Source organism: Polypterus senegalus, chromosome 15 (genome assembly GCF_016835505.1).
Source record: "Polypterus senegalus isolate Bchr_013 chromosome 15, ASM1683550v1, whole genome shotgun sequence".
Lineage (NCBI taxonomy): Eukaryota > Metazoa > Chordata > Cladistia > Polypteriformes > Polypteridae > Polypterus > Polypterus senegalus.
In genome coordinates, this window is record NC_053168.1 from 111,617,671 (window position 1) to 111,635,254 (window position 17,584).

At 36.3% G+C, this 17,584-nt stretch overlaps 1 protein-coding gene across 5 annotated transcripts in view; it reads left to right on the forward strand.

Moving 5' to 3' along the window:
* The window catches only part of epb41l4b (erythrocyte membrane protein band 4.1 like 4B), a 404,010-nt gene that overhangs the window by 369,064 nt on the left and 17,362 nt on the right, over positions 1–17,584 (forward strand). For 4 of the 5 annotated variants that reach the window (XM_039737615.1, XM_039737616.1, XM_039737618.1 and 1 more), the window contains 4 exons: positions 2,075–2,142; positions 2,708–2,809; positions 7,625–7,760; positions 15,969–16,046. In XM_039737615.1, coding sequence (XP_039593549.1) covers positions 2,075–2,142; positions 2,708–2,809; positions 7,625–7,760; positions 15,969–16,046 — 384 coding nt within the window. The remainder of the gene's footprint in view (positions 1–2,074; positions 2,143–2,707; positions 2,810–7,624; positions 7,761–15,968; positions 16,047–17,584) is intronic. The other variant, XM_039737617.1, reaches the window with a different exon arrangement.

Below are 17,584 nucleotides of genomic sequence, written 5' to 3' on the forward strand. Positions count from 1 at the left end.
GGAATATGTATTGGTATGAATGCAGCAAACTGATACCTGATAACTGATTAGTTCAAAACACTTAACAGCGACAAATTAAAGTGAAGCTACATGCTGCTGTAAAATTATCGATATTGTATAAATGTATGACATTTGCTCCACTTGGTCTCATTATGTGTACTTTTTTACATCACTTTTAGAATTCAAGTGCAATATACTGGAAACAAAAAAAGCTTTTTGTTGGATGTCCTCATTTCACTCAGAGATTTTCAACTATTAAACTGTTGAGTACAGAAATATCCCAATAAATTTCAATAAAATAAATCAATTTATAATGTTTATATAGTTATTTGAATATAAATTTTATCTTTATTGTCCAAGTATAAATATTTGAGGGGTTTTGTTTATTTTGAGTCATTTTTTCACCCTTTATGTATCCAACTGCTGCCAACAAGTGGCCAGTTAACTCATCTTAGTATTACTTTTAATATGAAAATTCAGTTGACAGCAGTGAAACATCAGGGGGATTAAAGTCCAGCATACTTAGTTTGAAATTGTGACACAGGTAAAATAATGTTTAAGAAATGACCTCAGCTATCTTTGATATTTATGAAGAAGGAAAGTAGGTTCAGGGCTATTAATTCTGTGATATTAAAAAAAACTAAGAGCCTTGAAAGGAGCATTGCTGTAAATGTTTTCTGTTAGTATAGTCCATTCTTTGCTAAATTGAAAAAAGTGTTGTTAGATCTATCAATAATCATAAAAAGACCACATACCATAAAGGTAGAATTGATATTATCATTGACAGAAAAAATCTAATGTGACATTGTCCTCCTAGCTACCAATTCTCAGTAATGACAACAGCAGCAATCTAGTAGGCACCCTAAGTACCCTTCATACAAGCATATTAGATGCTCTTTAAGACAGGTATCTTTGGAAATCCTACTTCAAGTGCCTGAAAATGGGACTGTGGGATGCAGTATGTCAGCAGCCAGACATATCAACAGGTGAGACATTCCGAAGATAAACTAAAGCTACTTGTGTATGCCACAGTAAGCAAGCCTGTTCAAGAGCTGCCTTTAAAAGAACATGAAGGAGGTTTGGGCTTGTTAAGCAATACACTAGCAGTTGGTTAAATCAATTGGGATACTAGCTTAGAGTAATTTCGCACCATTTCCTTCATGCCAGATAGTTAAACGTCTTAAGTAAATTGTCATTTTTGGCATTCTGTAATCATAAGACACAGTGATGCACACTGTGACAAGACTTTTTTTTTCTGTGGCAAGACAAAATATAGCAATCAAAATATAATGTCTTGGAGAGACTTATTAGACATAAGACTATGAAGTTTTGATGCAGAAAAGTACTGTTCATAGTGCTGATTTTAGTCATTCATTTACTGCCTTCTTTGTATTTTTAAAAATTAATTTTGACACCCCTGGCATGTGCTTGGTTATATATGTTGTATATTGTCCTGAAAGAATTCAGTTGACTCATTTCTAGCCACTATTCTATTTTATAAAAAGTTTCTGCCTACTTTAAGCCAAACAGTTGCATGTTCGAGATATGAGGGCAATGTTCCCTCTTTCTCTCTCTTTAGCCATTCATCCTTAGATGACAGAGGTGGGATGTGAACATGAATTCCTGGAATCCTACAACTTTACTAAAGAAGATGTCTCTTTGGCCATTTGCAGGTCTTTCTCTCTCAGCTATGACTCTGCCTTCCAGTGTAATGCCTCTGCTTCTGATCTGGCAGCATGCACTGATCCCATAAACCTCCAGGAGACTGGTTTTGAATCCTAGTCCTTCCATTGTCTATACTTATTTTGCATGTTCTCTCTAAATAAAGACTTTCTTGGAGTACTTCCCTTACTTCCATCAACCTAACTGGTCTGATACAAACGAGCATGGAAGTATGTGTATAAATGTGCATCTTTGAAAATAAATGTTTGGCTTATTGGGAATCTTCTAGGGACCTTATCAGCATCATTGGGAGACTCTGGTCCTAGAAGGAATGACATGCTGATTCAGAACACTTCAGCACATGCTTGACTACAATAACTCTTAACTGCAGTGCTTCCCTTTTACCCCTCAGGTTGTGAAGGAGGACTTGGAAAAACCCGAGATCAGCAGGAGTACTGGAGCTTTGGATCATGCAGGAAGGTCTATCCTATTTTCACTGCTTTTTATGACTATTAATGTCAGTAATCTTTTTAATGCAATGTTCTCTTTTTTGAATATTTTGACAGTAGTAATTCTGGTGAATATGTTGTTACATACGATGTACATTTTGTACACTGTATTATTTTTGCCAGTGTTTGTGCAAATATTGGTAGACTGAACATTATGTAGTTTATTAATTTTAGTTTAATGAAGTTGCCCAAATCATAAAAAACAATAAAGATTAATGTAAATAGTCTTTTTTTTGTTTTTGCTACTTATATTTTAATACTAAATAATAGTGCTCACTGTAAAAAAAAAAACTGTTTACTTAATTACTTTGTGCTAAATTGTATTGTTGTATAATATACTGTAAATAAATAAAACTGTGAATTCTACTGTTAATCCTTAAGAACTTATAACATTTTGTATTGTAAGTGATCTCTCAGATTCCTTTATGTGTACCTGTTCTTTATTTTTCATCTGCAAATAAAATGAATGAACAATGATCTTTTTGAATAGGAGTATATAGGAGTGTATAGCACTTTTTTTCTTTTCTTTTAATTAGAAGTCCATCATCCCCACGAGACATGTGTTCATCTGCAGCAGTGCCTGAAAAGAGGGAGAGCAAGCCTCCTCGTTTAAAGAAATTGATACGACAGTACAGCTTGTGAGTACCTCAGCCCTGAAAGCAGTTGTTAGCAGTCCAACTTACATTCAGCAGGTGGCTCGGCAAGTGCAATGTAGTGCAGCTCTCCTTCTTTGTTGTAATGACAACATCAGTGGAAAGCTTATTTTTACTTTTCCCTTCTAGTCAGCAGAACTGTGTAATTTCCTTTATATTCATCTCCTAGGTCTTGCGGCCCTGAGGTTTTCATATCAACCAATACAGTGAAAATTATTTTTTGCTGCCAAATAACAAAAAGTGTTTCACTACCTAGCAGGGAGACCTTGACGTGTGATATTTTTCCATTGAACATTTTTAATTTCTTCTAAGCAGTGTGGTATGAGGTGAAGAGGAAATGCAAGTTAGTCAATTAGATGAATCTCAGACAATCCATACAGTCATATTTTAGATTATTTTATTTATTTTCTTGTACATATGGTTGCTGCATATAAAGAGATTATTTGAAACATAAAGATGCATTAAAAATAAAAGCCTATGTTAGTTTTTGGAAATGAGAAGAGTAAAAGGCTGGATGTATTAGATTAGATCCAGTCTATTCCATTTCCAAGCCCACATATCCAGTTCAGAGTCCTGTGAAGCTTGTTTCAGTTTACTACTTACTTTTTACTAAGAAAACTCACTCACTGTATATCAACTTGTAGTTATTTACCTATTCACATGTCTGTTTTTACCACCGCTTGTACCTGATTGGTGCTCCCTCACCTGTACTTAAAATAAACGCTTTTCTGTAAAGGAATGAACGTAAGCCCTCGCTTTCTAATAGTGCTCATGCTTAACTGTACGAGTGCCATATGCTGCTATATCCAGTTATTCTTTGTATGCCTTAACTTCTCACTGCAAAATCGGTATTACTTTTAACTGTTCATCACTACACCACCAGTTATTTACTTATGAACTTGCCTGTTTCAGCAACAACATTCTGCAGTTTCTGCCTACCTTGTTTTCTCACTGATGTTGGTTATGAATACAAGTAAAAAGTTGGTTTTCAAAATGCTTCTCCAAATACTCAGCTACCTTTGCTCCTGTGTGGGTAGAAAAAAAAGTAAAAACCCTCATAAAGAGAAAAAAGATTTAAAACTTCTCACACAGCTTCTTATTGGCAACAACATTTTAAGAACAAAATTTGTATTTTTAACTAGCTGTCACATAATTCTTTAACAATAATAATAATTCTTTGCATTTATATAGTGATTTTCTCACTACTCAAAGTGCTTAGCAATTGCAGGTTAAGGGCCTTGCTCAAGGGCCCAACAGAGCAGAGTCCCTTTTGGCATTTTATTGGATTCGAACCGGCAACCTTCGATTGCCAGTGCAGATCCCTTGCCTCAGAGCCACCACTCCGCCCACATAGCAGTAACATACAACTCTCAGCACTTCTTACTCCAGATCATCTCACAAGCATGATATCAGTTCGTGACAGTTCAATTAATTAATATAAATTCAGTATGGAGCCTAGTACACCAGGAATAGAATACTATTAAAATTATTTGACACTATGCATTATGTAATTCAAACAAAAGCTTCCATTGTACCTGTCATTCCCAAAATATTAATCCATTTATCCATCTTTGTCCTAGCTTATCCAGTTTGTGGTTCTGACTAATTGTAGTCAGTGTTGGCAGTAGCAGGGCAAGGCTAAACCCCACCCTGGATGGATTATCAAAGCTTCTTACCGCCTCTGTATTGTTCAATTTGTATTGCAGTTTTCACAGCAAGCCCCAATGAAGTGACCCATGCTGATGTCAGATATTCATAGTTCTGTGATAATTTTATGCTGAACAATGCTCCCTATTAATTCTGAAGCCATAGACTTGTTTCAAAAGAGCTGTGCAAACTCAGCTGTCCAAACGCAGAACTGATAACCTTTCATTGCATAAAAAACAAAAAGATCAAATTCGGTGTTGTTCTTTGTTACCAGCATGCACAGAGGAAATACAGAAATGGACCCTTCCTGTCTGTATGTTACTACTGCTGATGCATTGTTCTCCTCAACCCCATTAATTGAATATTTGGATGTAGTGGCAGACAAGGAGTAGCAGTAAAGATTTATAGATCCTTCATAGAAGCCAAAGCCTTAAGGTTCAAATGTCTAGTCAACATGCTCTAAAATCTTTTATGCATTTCATTCATTTTCAGAATAATACATTACTATAAATTATAATGATGGGCTCATATGAAGGAGTCCCAGTGCCTGGCTTTTTCCACCCCAGGGCAATCAGTTAATTGAACATTTATCCATTATTGCTTTTTTATTGCAAACCATCCATTTGCAGATGAAGTCTGCTTATGTTTCTTCAAGCTTGCTTTTGTTTCTCGAGATTGCCTAATTGTATCCAGGATTATATGAAGAATGTGCATTTATTTCAGGGCTGCTCTGCTGTAACTGTAATATTGCAAAAAGTAAAGAATCTCTACTGCATGGTTATTTTTAGAGCAGTTTTAAAAGATGCTAAAGTGCAAGGAAAATTGAGTTGAACAATTAGTGCATCTGTAAGGTCAAGTGAAAGTCCAGTCTCTAACATCACACCAACAGCAAGAGATCAGGTAACTTAAAACTGATAAAGCCATGTTAGACCAAGAAGTCCTAGATGTGCAACACTTTTAAAAAATGTTGGCAGTCATTTAACTTTTTTGTTTTGTTAACTTTCACAAGAAATGTATCTCCCTTATTTAAAAGTCAAAGTTTGAAAAGCTGACGTAAAATTTTTTCCGAGATTTTCCCCTTTCAGTATGGAAAACTTCAATAACTAAGCTCTTATGACTCATTCTAAGGAGTTATGCTTTTACAGACTTTTTCTTTCTTTCGCTATTGTACAGATTAAAATATATTGTGCAGTTTAAGAGTTAAAAAATAAATACGTGGTGGTGGTACAGCACACTTTCAACCCATTCCCTTCCACTTAAACCTGCAATCCGCCCACATCTTCTTTAACTAAGTAAGCAGAAGAACTGTAAAGGGAGGGTCAGGATTACAAGCCAGTGTCTCCCCTATCCTTATCCTGCCCACCCACTATGTCTGCTGTTTTTCTTTGCTGTTGAAAGCTTGATCAATGGTTTTTATTTTATTGTATATTAAGTGAATAAAGAAATTAATTATCTTTTTATCATGATCTTTCTGCTACAGTCAGTGTCTGAATATGCAAAATATAAAAAAAAAATGCTCATGACCTTTGTTACCAGTCTGGCATCAGATGCTTTGAGTAAGTTCATTTCAAAAATCTAATTTAGTTATCCTGGAGGCCAACAATACCCACAACATGAGTTAATAATATAGCATAACTGTGCAATATATTTAATTTAGAATCACTTGATCATTCTCAGCAAAGACTGTCATACTCACATGTGACAAGTGTCTCGGTGTTGTATATTACTTTTTAGTTAAGGGACTTCAATGTTTACTGATATTCTGCTTACTAATAATTGTTATTTTGAGCTAACATACTGTTAAATTCCTACATCATAAAAAACTGCTATTTACTGTAGATGGATTGTGTGGTGACTTAACCTTAGGGTGCCATCTGTGAATTTTATTCAATTTTTTTCAGGGGACTATAATATTTAAACCCCAAACACACACATTTAGGCTAATTTATGACATAAACTATGACTTGTTGAAGTTGCTGTGTTTGTAAGTGGTACTAGCAGTGAAATGGCAACTCATCCAGTCTTGGTGTTCTTGCCTTGCAGACATCAAATCAGAAAAGACTTCAGCATAATATGATCCTTTTCTGTGAAGAATGGCACCAGAAAGTGGATGAATATGGATGCAAATATGACAAATGATATTGATTTTGACAACAGAGAAGCATATATTGTATAATGTCTAGCGAAACAGTAAGACAGCTGGTTCAAGGCAATGTGAGACTCAGCCAAGTTTGGGCAGCAGGGAATCATGTTATGCATTGGCCCTACTGTAATTAATAGACAAACCTAGACAGAGTTACAAGATGGAGCTCTGAATTCCTATTTTGGGTCAAGTAATAGATTAGCCTCTGGCCAAGATGTTTTTCTAAGGGGCGCAAAGAGACCATGAAAGTGCTTACATTGCTGGGCCTTAAATGGACATGCTAGCATAAGGGTTTGATTGTAGGAGTTAAAGCTTATTAAGTAAGAAAGGGTAGAAAAAGGTAGTCAAGAAGGATGTCTCTGTTTTATTTGGAAAGTGTATGAGGTGCCCACCTGGATAGACAGAAAACAATTCTCAAGATAGGATTGCCAGGGTTTTGTTTAATCCACTGTATTAATCTAATACTTACTTTGTGCTTCTTTGTTTTCCCTTTTTCTTATTATTACTACTTTGTTGCTAAAACACCTTATGTTGGTTTAAGATCTTTGGTTTTTGTGGGTATACTTATGTATGCATTTCATTTATGAATGCTCTCTTAATACAAATCTGACTTCTCAGAAGGCATTAACACCATCCTCTCTCTGCTCTTATTGGCCACATTGATTTAAAGGGTATTAGTGCTAAATGAAAGATTAACTGAAAAGGTCACCACGTTTGGATAATTCTTTTGAAATTTAGGCTCCATAACACATTGGGTGGTGAAGGTCAGCGATTCTTGCAAGAAAATAAGTTAAGAAAATGTGAACTGTAACTGTTGATAATTTCCTATTTGCACTCAGCCCTATTATTTCTTGTTTGGTTGAGTCTCATGAAAATTTGTGGCATTTTGTGTAAGCTATTGCTGTACAAAACGGTGTGCACTCACAGCTGTCCATATAGACATGCTTTAACATTTGCCATTCTGTCTGTGCTGAGTGCCTGACCTCTCCTCGGTTTTCTGTCTCCATCAGCAATCATAGTGATGAAGATGATCTCCCTGCTGCTCTGGCTGCCATCACCTCTCAATGTAATACTGGGAAGACCACTTCTCAAACCTCTTTAGACGCACAGATTCAGCCTTCTATATCTGCTAAGGTATTCAATAAGGTATAATAAAATCTGTGTTGCTTTTGAAGATTATGTACATGTAATTCAAATGATTTCCAACTGTCTTATGTGGTGGATATGTTGGACACTTGCTGACATCTAGTGTCCATCTTTGAGAACGCATTCTCTAGACTGATACAAAACTTGGAACGTTTCTGATTGTTTTACTTATTCCTGACTCCTTACAAATGTATGTGTAGATAGTGTTATCCAGCTTTTTTGTTAATTTATATTTTTTATATGGTATGCTACTGTTGTGAAATGCAGTCTATGCAAAAAGACAGAAATAAAATTGAAATGAGCAGTGTAAGCCTGCTCGACTTTATTAGATGAGCATAGCAGAACATATTCCATTGCTATTACTGTATGCATGGCATGGTGATTTTCTGTGGGAGTTGCATGCCTGCAGAGGGAACAGATGGATGACTGCCTGTTCAAAAGGAATTCATATGTGTGTAATGTTTAGTCATTGTGGAGGACTAGTGACTTCATGCAGATTTTTTTCTTTTATGTGTATCAAACCTGAATTTCAGACATTATTCTCAATGTCACCCAGAAACAACTTATTTAGACAGACAATTGTAAGGCCAAAGTGTGTTGAGGATTATATTCTAATGTAGCAGTTAATGTCTGAAATGATCAGAGATCAGTATTTTTTTTGGAAAATCATTCTCGAGTAGATTATGAATTTTGTTGTTGGATTAATGATGCTAGGTGTTTTTATGGAGTCTTTGTTTCAATGCCAAAGATTGTTCTGCTTTATGCATCCTCATTGTCTGAGCCTGTGCATAGGTGAAATGAAAAGCATCCTCATTCAAGGGCATTAATAATGAATCTGCCAAGGAACATTTTACTGTCTAATAAATTGGACCATACAAAATGGGAAGCACAGATCCAAGGCCTTCAATATGAATATGCATGATTCACAGTGCTTTCAAAGCCACCATTTTTCAAGGATAAAAAAATGTAATTATCCTTTAGCTGTTTCCTCCACATGCTAATTTTTATAGAAAAGTATAAGACAGACAACAAAGACAAAAAATGCTACTGCACAAAAGCAAGAAGACTGTATGCAGGATCTAGCTTAAAAGATGTTTGCTTCCATGAATAATGCGCAGTGTCTGCAGTCAGAGCTGTATAGCTTTACCACTGAAATGGCAGCAGATGCGGCTGTCGTCTTTGAGAGGCAGATGAAAAGAATACACTTATAAAGAGGCTGAGAGAGGAGGGGGAATTGGAAGTGTGGTCTGAATGAAAAATTTATTGCACAAATTCATCCAGTCTTTCTCCATTCTTTCAGTGTCTAGAGTTTGACATGAAAAACTGATGTGACATTCCATTATTTTTTCCTTTTAAATGCATAGAGTTCACTCTGAGAATATACATTTTATTGGAAGACCTCCACTCTCATATTCCAAATTGCATTGTTTTTCTTATTATTGTAATAGTACTTCTTCTAGTGCTCAGTAGCTTCTTATTGCTGCTGTCTCTCAGCATTGATTTGTTTCAAGTAGATGTCTTCAGGTTTTTTAAGGTTATTGGTTGTTACAAAAAAGAAACTATTTTATTGAATCAACTTCTGAATACTTTCATGTATCCATTTTCTGAGCCGCCTTTAGCCAGTCCTGAGTCACAAAAAGCCAAATTCTGTTCTAACAGCAATGAAAAAAGGTAGAAAACTGCTTCGGATACGATCCCAAAATACACAGAAACATAGCCACACATACTTCAGATTCTGTTAATTCGCCAGTCCTCCTAACATCTGGTCACTAGATAGTGAATGGATACAGGAAACTCTCATGTAAATGGAGAGAATGGCATCCCAACTAGGAACTGAATGGAGGTCCAATGACTATGATGAGGCAACACTGCTTGTTGTATTCTTATGTCTTCCCCTGTTAATGCTATATAAATAGTCTAGATTGCAGGTCTACTGTAGTGCATCCTCACAAATTGTACAGGTGAGAAAACAAGTCAATCTTATTTGCTACAAGTCTTTAAAGATGATGGCAATATATGTTTTAATATTTAAAGGGTTTACTTCATTAAAAATCTGTGATGCAGTTCTGTATGATACAAGGCAATGCCTCAGTGCAGCAAAGACCAACACACCTTAGTGTGCCAACATCTACTATTGCAGCTTCTCAGTTCATAAGTTGAATCAGTATTGAATTTTTACATTTTTCTAGCACGTACATGAGCCTTTCAATATGCAAGAAAAAACACTAATCTTTCCTTCTGAAAACCAGAAGAGATTTAGGCTTGCTAATTAGATACCACACTAAGTTACACTAAACAGCATTTCATGTACTGTAGACAAATAATATAGTTGACATACTGGAGAAGGGAGACGGCTATAAGCAAGACAGGGACACCCTCACAGAGTAGATGTATTTCATCCTGTATCTTTAAGTCACTGGATTGATTCATTTTAGAAAGACTTGCATACTTTCATTATCTTCACTAATAGTTCCTAGACTGTTAACAAGGTTATTAGGATTGGCATAACTAAAAATTGGCAAACATTATTGAGTTTTAAAACAAAGCCTGTTTTCTAAAGGTATGTCAACTGATCAAAAATAAATGATTTTATTTATGTCTGCAAGCAAAATACATATGTTAACACCCCTTATTATACAAAGTAAGTGGGTGTGTGTTTGCTTTTATTTAGCGTATACATTTGTAACATTCTCAAACCCACTTAATCCAAGACAGGTAATCAGCATCAACCTCAGAACTGGAGACTAACCCTGCATGTGACACAAGTTCATCACCTGACCCACCGATGCACACCTCACATTAGACTAAATTAGGCTCTTCAGTTAACCTAACCTGTGCGGGTTTCTTTTTTTTTTTTTGGAAATTAGATTATTTTTATTTACATAACCAAGTTGTCAAGAGGACTATGGTAAAGCTGGAATAAGCTGTGTCTTCCTGTGAACCCACACTTGGATTAAGAGGATTTAGAAAATGAATTGGAAGGTAAACATTAACCTAGAAAATGAAGTGGTACATTTTTGAACAAGGATGTTTTATGCATTAACTTAGGAGTATATCTGGAGAACATGCAGAATAAAAAAGATAGCATGATTAGACTAAGAACCTTGAGATGTAGCAGAGGAAGGAAGCAGTGCTTGCCACTGAGATACATAACATCCCTATACAATGTATACTCAGCAAAAAAAGAAACGTCCCTTTTTCAGGACTGTGTATTTCAACAATAATGTTTTAAAAATCCAAATAACTTTACAGATCTTCATTGTAAAGGGTTTAAACAATGTTTTCCATGCATGTTCAATTAACCATAATCAATTAATTAACATGCACCTGTGGAATGGTCGTTAAGACCTTAACAGCTTACAGAAAGTAGGCATTTAAGGTCACAGTTCTAAAAACGCAGGACACTAAAGAGACTTGTCTACCGACTGTGAAAAACACCCAAAGAAAGATGCCCAGGGTCCCTGCTCATCTGCGTGAACGTGCATTAGGCATGCTGCAGGGAGGCATGAGGACTGCTGATGTGGATAGGGCAATAAATTGCCATGTCCGCACTGTGTGACGCCTAAGACAGCGCTACAGGGAGACAGGAAGGACAGCTGATCATCCTCGCAGTGGAAGAGCCCGGATCTCAATCCCAATCCCATTGAGCACGTCTGGGACCTGTTGGATTGCAGGGTGAGGGCTAGGGCCATTCCCCCCAGAAATGTCCAGGAACTTGCTTTGCTTGCCTTGGTGGAAGAGTGGGGTAACATCTCACAGCAAGAACTGACAAATCTGGTCCAGTCCATGAGGAGGAGATGCACTGCAGTACTTCAAGCAGCTGGTGGCCACACCAGATACTGACTGGTACTTTTGATTTTGAGCCTCCCTTCATTCAGGGACACATTGTGAAACATTTTTAGTTTATGTCTTATGGTGTTGACTCTTTTAGTGTTCATACAAATATTTACACATTAAGTTTACTGAAAGTAAAAACAGTTGAAAGTCAGAGGACGTTTCTTTTTTTGCTGAGTATATATATGCTGTGCACTTTCAAAATATATGAATCATTTATATTTTTTATTAAGCAAATAGTAAAAAATATTAATAAAAATAGTTTCAAGATATCTTAGTATTAGACATGCATAATTAAAATGTACATTCATTTATAATTTAAAAAAAAAAGTTTATTTTGCAGAACCAAATGTGCACAAAGTAAGCAAAGGGTTTAATTCAGTTAGACAGGGCACATCCTTCAACAGCAATGACAGTCACCAAACATTTTGTCTCATCAGGACATTGAATGAACACTACTGTAACGGTGAGATCTTGATTGTGTCTTGTTGTTCAAAACCATTTTTTTTATCTTAATCAATTGTTTTAATAGATTTCGCTAGATTATTTAATGTGACTCTGAATTTAAGATTCTCTTAGTGATGATCAGCTGTCTGTGAGCTGTAAAACAACCACAAATTTGACGCTATTACTATCATGCTTCCCCTTGGGTATGAAGTTGTTATGGGCTAAGGTAGTTTTAGGGTTTCACAAAATCTGTCTTTCTTTGTTATGGTAAAGAAGATTAGTTTTAAATTAGGTTGTCCATGGAGTACGTTTTTCAAAAATCTACAAGAACGTGTAGTGCTGGGTGATGAAACAATTTAGATTTTTGATCAATGAAAAAATAATGATAACGATGATAAACGTAGGCAATAAAAATAGATAACACTTGTTTTTCCCATAATACATTTTAAAATACAATGTGTTGCGACGGACAATACCTGTGGGCTATTACGCAGTAGGTAGATTAGGCAAACGCCAGCACAACAGCCAATCACGACTCACTTTGCAAATTTGCTTCTCCCTACGAAAAAGCAATGTTGTAAACATAAGCAACGTGGTCTGATGTTTGGGAAATTGCCGTGCAACGAGGACCTCCTGGTAAATGAAACTGAGGAGGAAAGTCTGTTAATTCTTCACAAAGACCAATGAGAGGGTACATGTCATCAAAAGTCTGGAAATGGTCCGACTACCTCAAATCAGACCAAGCACAAATAAAGCCTTCATGCAAGACATACCGCCGACTGGTCCCAGTAAAGACTAATACAACAAACCAATTCCACCATCTTAAAAATACCATCCAGTCGAATATGCTCAATGTCAAAAAGAAGAGATGTGGCTAGCAAGCCTGTGAGCAGTGGTGCTGATCCTAAACAGCAACTGCTTGTGTCATCATTTGCTGCTATGACTCCACATAGTACAAAATTAAAAAGGCATCAGGGTATCACAAACGTGGTCACCTGCTTCTTGGCAAAAGACATAATGCCAGGAAGGAGTGTTGTCGAAAAAGAAGACTTCAGGACACTTGTGAAGTAATTGACCCGAGGTTTAAACTCCCTAACTGAAAAACATTTTTCATAGATGGTACTTTGGCAGCCTTATGATGAATGTCGGGTGAAGTTAAAGGCTGCGTTAAAAGATGTGATATACTTTGCCACTGCGACAGGCTTATGGTGAATCTAACACCTAAGCCTTAAGTAAATCTTACTACTACTACTACATTGACGCGGAACGTGTTTTACAGAACAAATAGCTGCAAACTGCATATTTTACCACAGATCACAGGGCAGAAACTATGATAAAGGTGATAAAAGACGCCCCTTCATCCTGGGGTCTTAGAGACGACCAACTGGTGTGTATTTTTTCGGACAACGGAGCAAGCACTCTCAAGGTATAAAGTATGTTCGCTGAAAAAATACACTCGCCTTCAGTGCTTCTGATATAGATAGCAATCTGTAAGTAAAAGCTATTAGTTAAGTTAATTAATTTACTGCTGTGAATATGCTTTGTTTATGTTGCTTTGATTAAATTTTCAATACTATAATTGCAATATACTACAACTGACTAATTATTAATTAATAATATGTGAATTTCTCAAAAATAAATCTAATCTGCTTATTAATATTTATTTTAACTTGTTTATTCAGAGTATATTAGTACAGTATGTGTGTCCTGCGGTGGGTTGGCGCCCTGCCCAGTATTGGTTCCTGCCTTGCGCTCTGTGTTGGCTGGGATTGGCTCCAGCAGACCCCCATGACCCTATGTTCGGATTCAAAGGGGTGGAAAATGGATGGATGGATAGATGCTCTTTAAAAATGGAAACAATAATGTGAAACTATATTGTGATAATTATCAAAATCGTTTGATACAGAAAAAATGTATTGTGATAATATTTTTGCCCATATCGCCCAGCTCTTGGAACATGTGAGTAAACTTTTACAACGACTTGTTAAAACATTTCACACTGTGCCAAGTAAGATTTTGGAAATATTTGGATGACCTCATGAAACTGCTCTGAACTTCCTATATACGTTTTCTTGTTGCATTCAAGGATAAGTTTGAGAGATTTCCACATTTGGGTAGTGCCCAAGTATTCTCTGTTTGAAAAATGTCTTAAAAATAATAAAAAAAAAGAATTTTAGAAAATTCTTTCATGAATTCATACACCTCTTTGAGCTTGTAATACTCCACATTAGTTGGTCTGAGGTGTCTTTTAGATCATAACAGGGTGTAGCACACTAAGACAGTCTCCTACATGTTGTCTTGGTAACTGACTTTTTATTTAACTTGGCACCCATTTATGCTTATCTTATTGTCCTGCCCTAATGGACATTGGATCACGTTAGCTAATTCTTACTTAACTGTAGCTTTTTCTATTGTAACCATAAACTACTTTAACTATTTAATATAATTTGCACACATACACCCCTTTATTTGAGTAAGGTGTAAACTAGTTTGTATAAGTGCCACAGAAAAAACATTTAAAGAACTACAATTTTGGTTCACAATCATTCAAGCAGCACTTTCCTCATTTGAAATATTATCACACAGTCCAAAATGTACCAACACAAGTGAATTCATTTTAAACTGAAACACAAGTAAGAGTCTTACAAAGGAAAATCCCCAAATTAATAAAGTTATATATGATACAATGTACAAAGAAGGAATAGAATAGAACTTAGTGGTCAAATCCACTTCATCTAATTCATGGTCATTGGAGGCCAGAGATTGTTGCTGGAGAACTGGGTGCCATGGAGGAACCATGGCAAGCAACAGTTTGTTGTTGGATGCAGTCTTGCGCACACTCTATCTCTATCTCTCTGTCTTTCCCAATTTTACTTTGCCTTTCAGATTCTCTTCCTCAGCCACTCAGTTGTGACCTGTCTTCTATCCAACAATGAGGCTAAATGTGCCAGCACTTCAACCCTAGCCTCATTACGTCTCTGGTCTCAAGTGTCTTTAGGTCATGTCTTGAAGGGAAGTCATTTCTTAGTATTTTAAAGGGCAGAACAATCCTATTTCTCTTTGACAAGTATTATAAACTACTTCCTAGCAGTTATATGGAAGAGTGGCCATATTCTGTCAGTTCTTGTTGGCCTCATTTTTAAATGAATAATACAGTATATTCCCAGCATCCTTGGCTATGAACCACATTTTTTGCCTATTGGCCAGGAAGTTGTCTTGCTCCATTTATCAATTCTCTCTCTCTGTACACTGGTTTAACTGTCATTTCCTGGGTTCATCCAGGTCGGCTGTTTACCCACAAAGTCGTGGGTATATTGGAACAGATGTTGTTACAGCCATGTATTTTCTACTTATAGTTTTACTGGTTAGGTCTCTGAAGATAAAACGCCTCTTCTAGCAGTATAAAGGAAGAAAACAACCCAGTTAACCCTAAAGGATGAACACTAAGAGAATGTGTAGTATACATAAAAAAGATGCAGCAGTCTAGGGCCAAAAGATCTCATGCAATATATTCAGTTTAAAATATCATAAACTGAAAAAAATGGCAGTAATCAATAAAACGTCATCAATAAGTACATTTTTGAATGCAGTGTTTTAGCATAAATGAAAGTGGGACTAAGGGCTAGATATCAAAACATCTACACCATTCTAGTTTGTGACATTCTGCACAAACTTTGTTGATATTTTATTTTTAGAATGTAAAGACTTATTATGGGAAAGTCTGCTAATTTCCAGAATTCACTAAAACCTCACAGTTAACCTATTCACCTTATATAAGAGACTTGAGTTTTCCTGCCCGGCATGTGGCGACAGACAATAATTGGATTTTATGAATTGTCAACCAGCCAGTGAAACATGCCATGTTGAAAGTCACCAGTTATCTCAGACCTCCTGCAGCTCACAATGTGTTTTATGCTCTGTTTATAGAGTTCATCTGATCTTTCTGGGAAAATGACGCTGGAGCCAGGTGATCTGCTTATGGATTTTACTGAGGCAACACCCCTAGTAAGTACATGCCTGCTCACCATAAAGCCATAGTTGCCATTTGACTTTTTGGCTTCATTAGCCATCTTTTTGTAATCGGAATATATGTGTTGTAAGCTTGGCTAATACTTTCTTCTCCACTTGTGAATAGATTCTGACTGGTTCATTTAGTGTTCTGTAATGTGTTATGCATTGTACTAGCAGTTAAAATTAGTAAATAAATTATGCTGCCTAATTTACAGTAGATCCATGCTAGTGCCATCGCTCTGCCATTCTCAAAGAGAGGTTAACAATTTATTTTGTTTATTAATTAAAATGAAGTAAAGGGCACTTAACCATCTCTAGCAACTTTCTAAACATGAGACAATCCCTTATTAATATTTTAACCTTTATTTTGTACATGAATAAAATGACCCACTGAGGGAAGTTTCACTTTCCTAAAAATAGTGCCATATGCATGTGAGATACATATACTGTACTTTATATTTGAATATACATGCAATATACTTTAAGCTATGTACAGGGTGATTATTTCATGATTAAATCACTTCTGCACATATGTGAAATAATGGTAAATGGTAAATGGCCTGTATTTGATATAGCGCCTAACTAGAGTTCAAGAACCCCCCTAGGCGCTTTACAACACAACAGTCATTCACCCATTCACACACACATTCATACGCTGGTGATGATAAGCTACTATGTAGCCACAGCTGCCCTGGGGCACACTGACAGAAGTGAGGCTGCCGAACACTGGCGCCACCAATCCTTCCGACCACCACCAGCAGGCAAGGTAGGTTAAGTGTCTTGCCCAAGGACACAACAGCTGCATTCTCATGCCGGGAGCCAGGATCGAACCTGCGACCCTCCAATTGCTGGACCACCCGCTCTACCGACTGAGCTACTGCTGCCCAAATAATAATAATAATAATATAAAATAAAACGATAAAACAGTAGTTTTACAAGCATATAAGATACTTTTCACATGAAGTTCTTTCAGAGATATACAGGTTTATTCAGGTTTGTGTGACGTGTAATGCATACTGTGCTGTATGTACAGGACATCTTTGTATTCATATCAGGTAATTTATGGTATTATATAACATTATACAATATGTATTAATGTCATGTATGTACAAAAGAGTTGTGTGTGTATATTTTAAGAGTTCACATACATGTAAAATGACATTACATGCCATTTCAGTTTTTTGTACATAAGACTTTTAGGTTTAAAATACAGCAGTTTCACAATAAGTTTGTGATTACTTAAGTATACTGCTGAAAAAAATGAAAGGAACACTTTTTTTAAATCAGAGTATAGCATCAAGTCAGTGATTCTGGGATATTAATCTGGTCAGTTAAGTAGCAGAGGGGGTTGTTAATCAGTTTCAGCTGCTGTGGTGTTAATGAAATTAACAACAGGTGCACTAGAGGGACAACAATGAGATGGACCCCCAAAACAGGAATAGTTTAACAGGTGGAGGCCACTGACATTTTTCCCTCCTCATCTTTTCTGACTGTTTTTGCACTAGTTTTGCATGTGGCTATGGTCAGTGTCA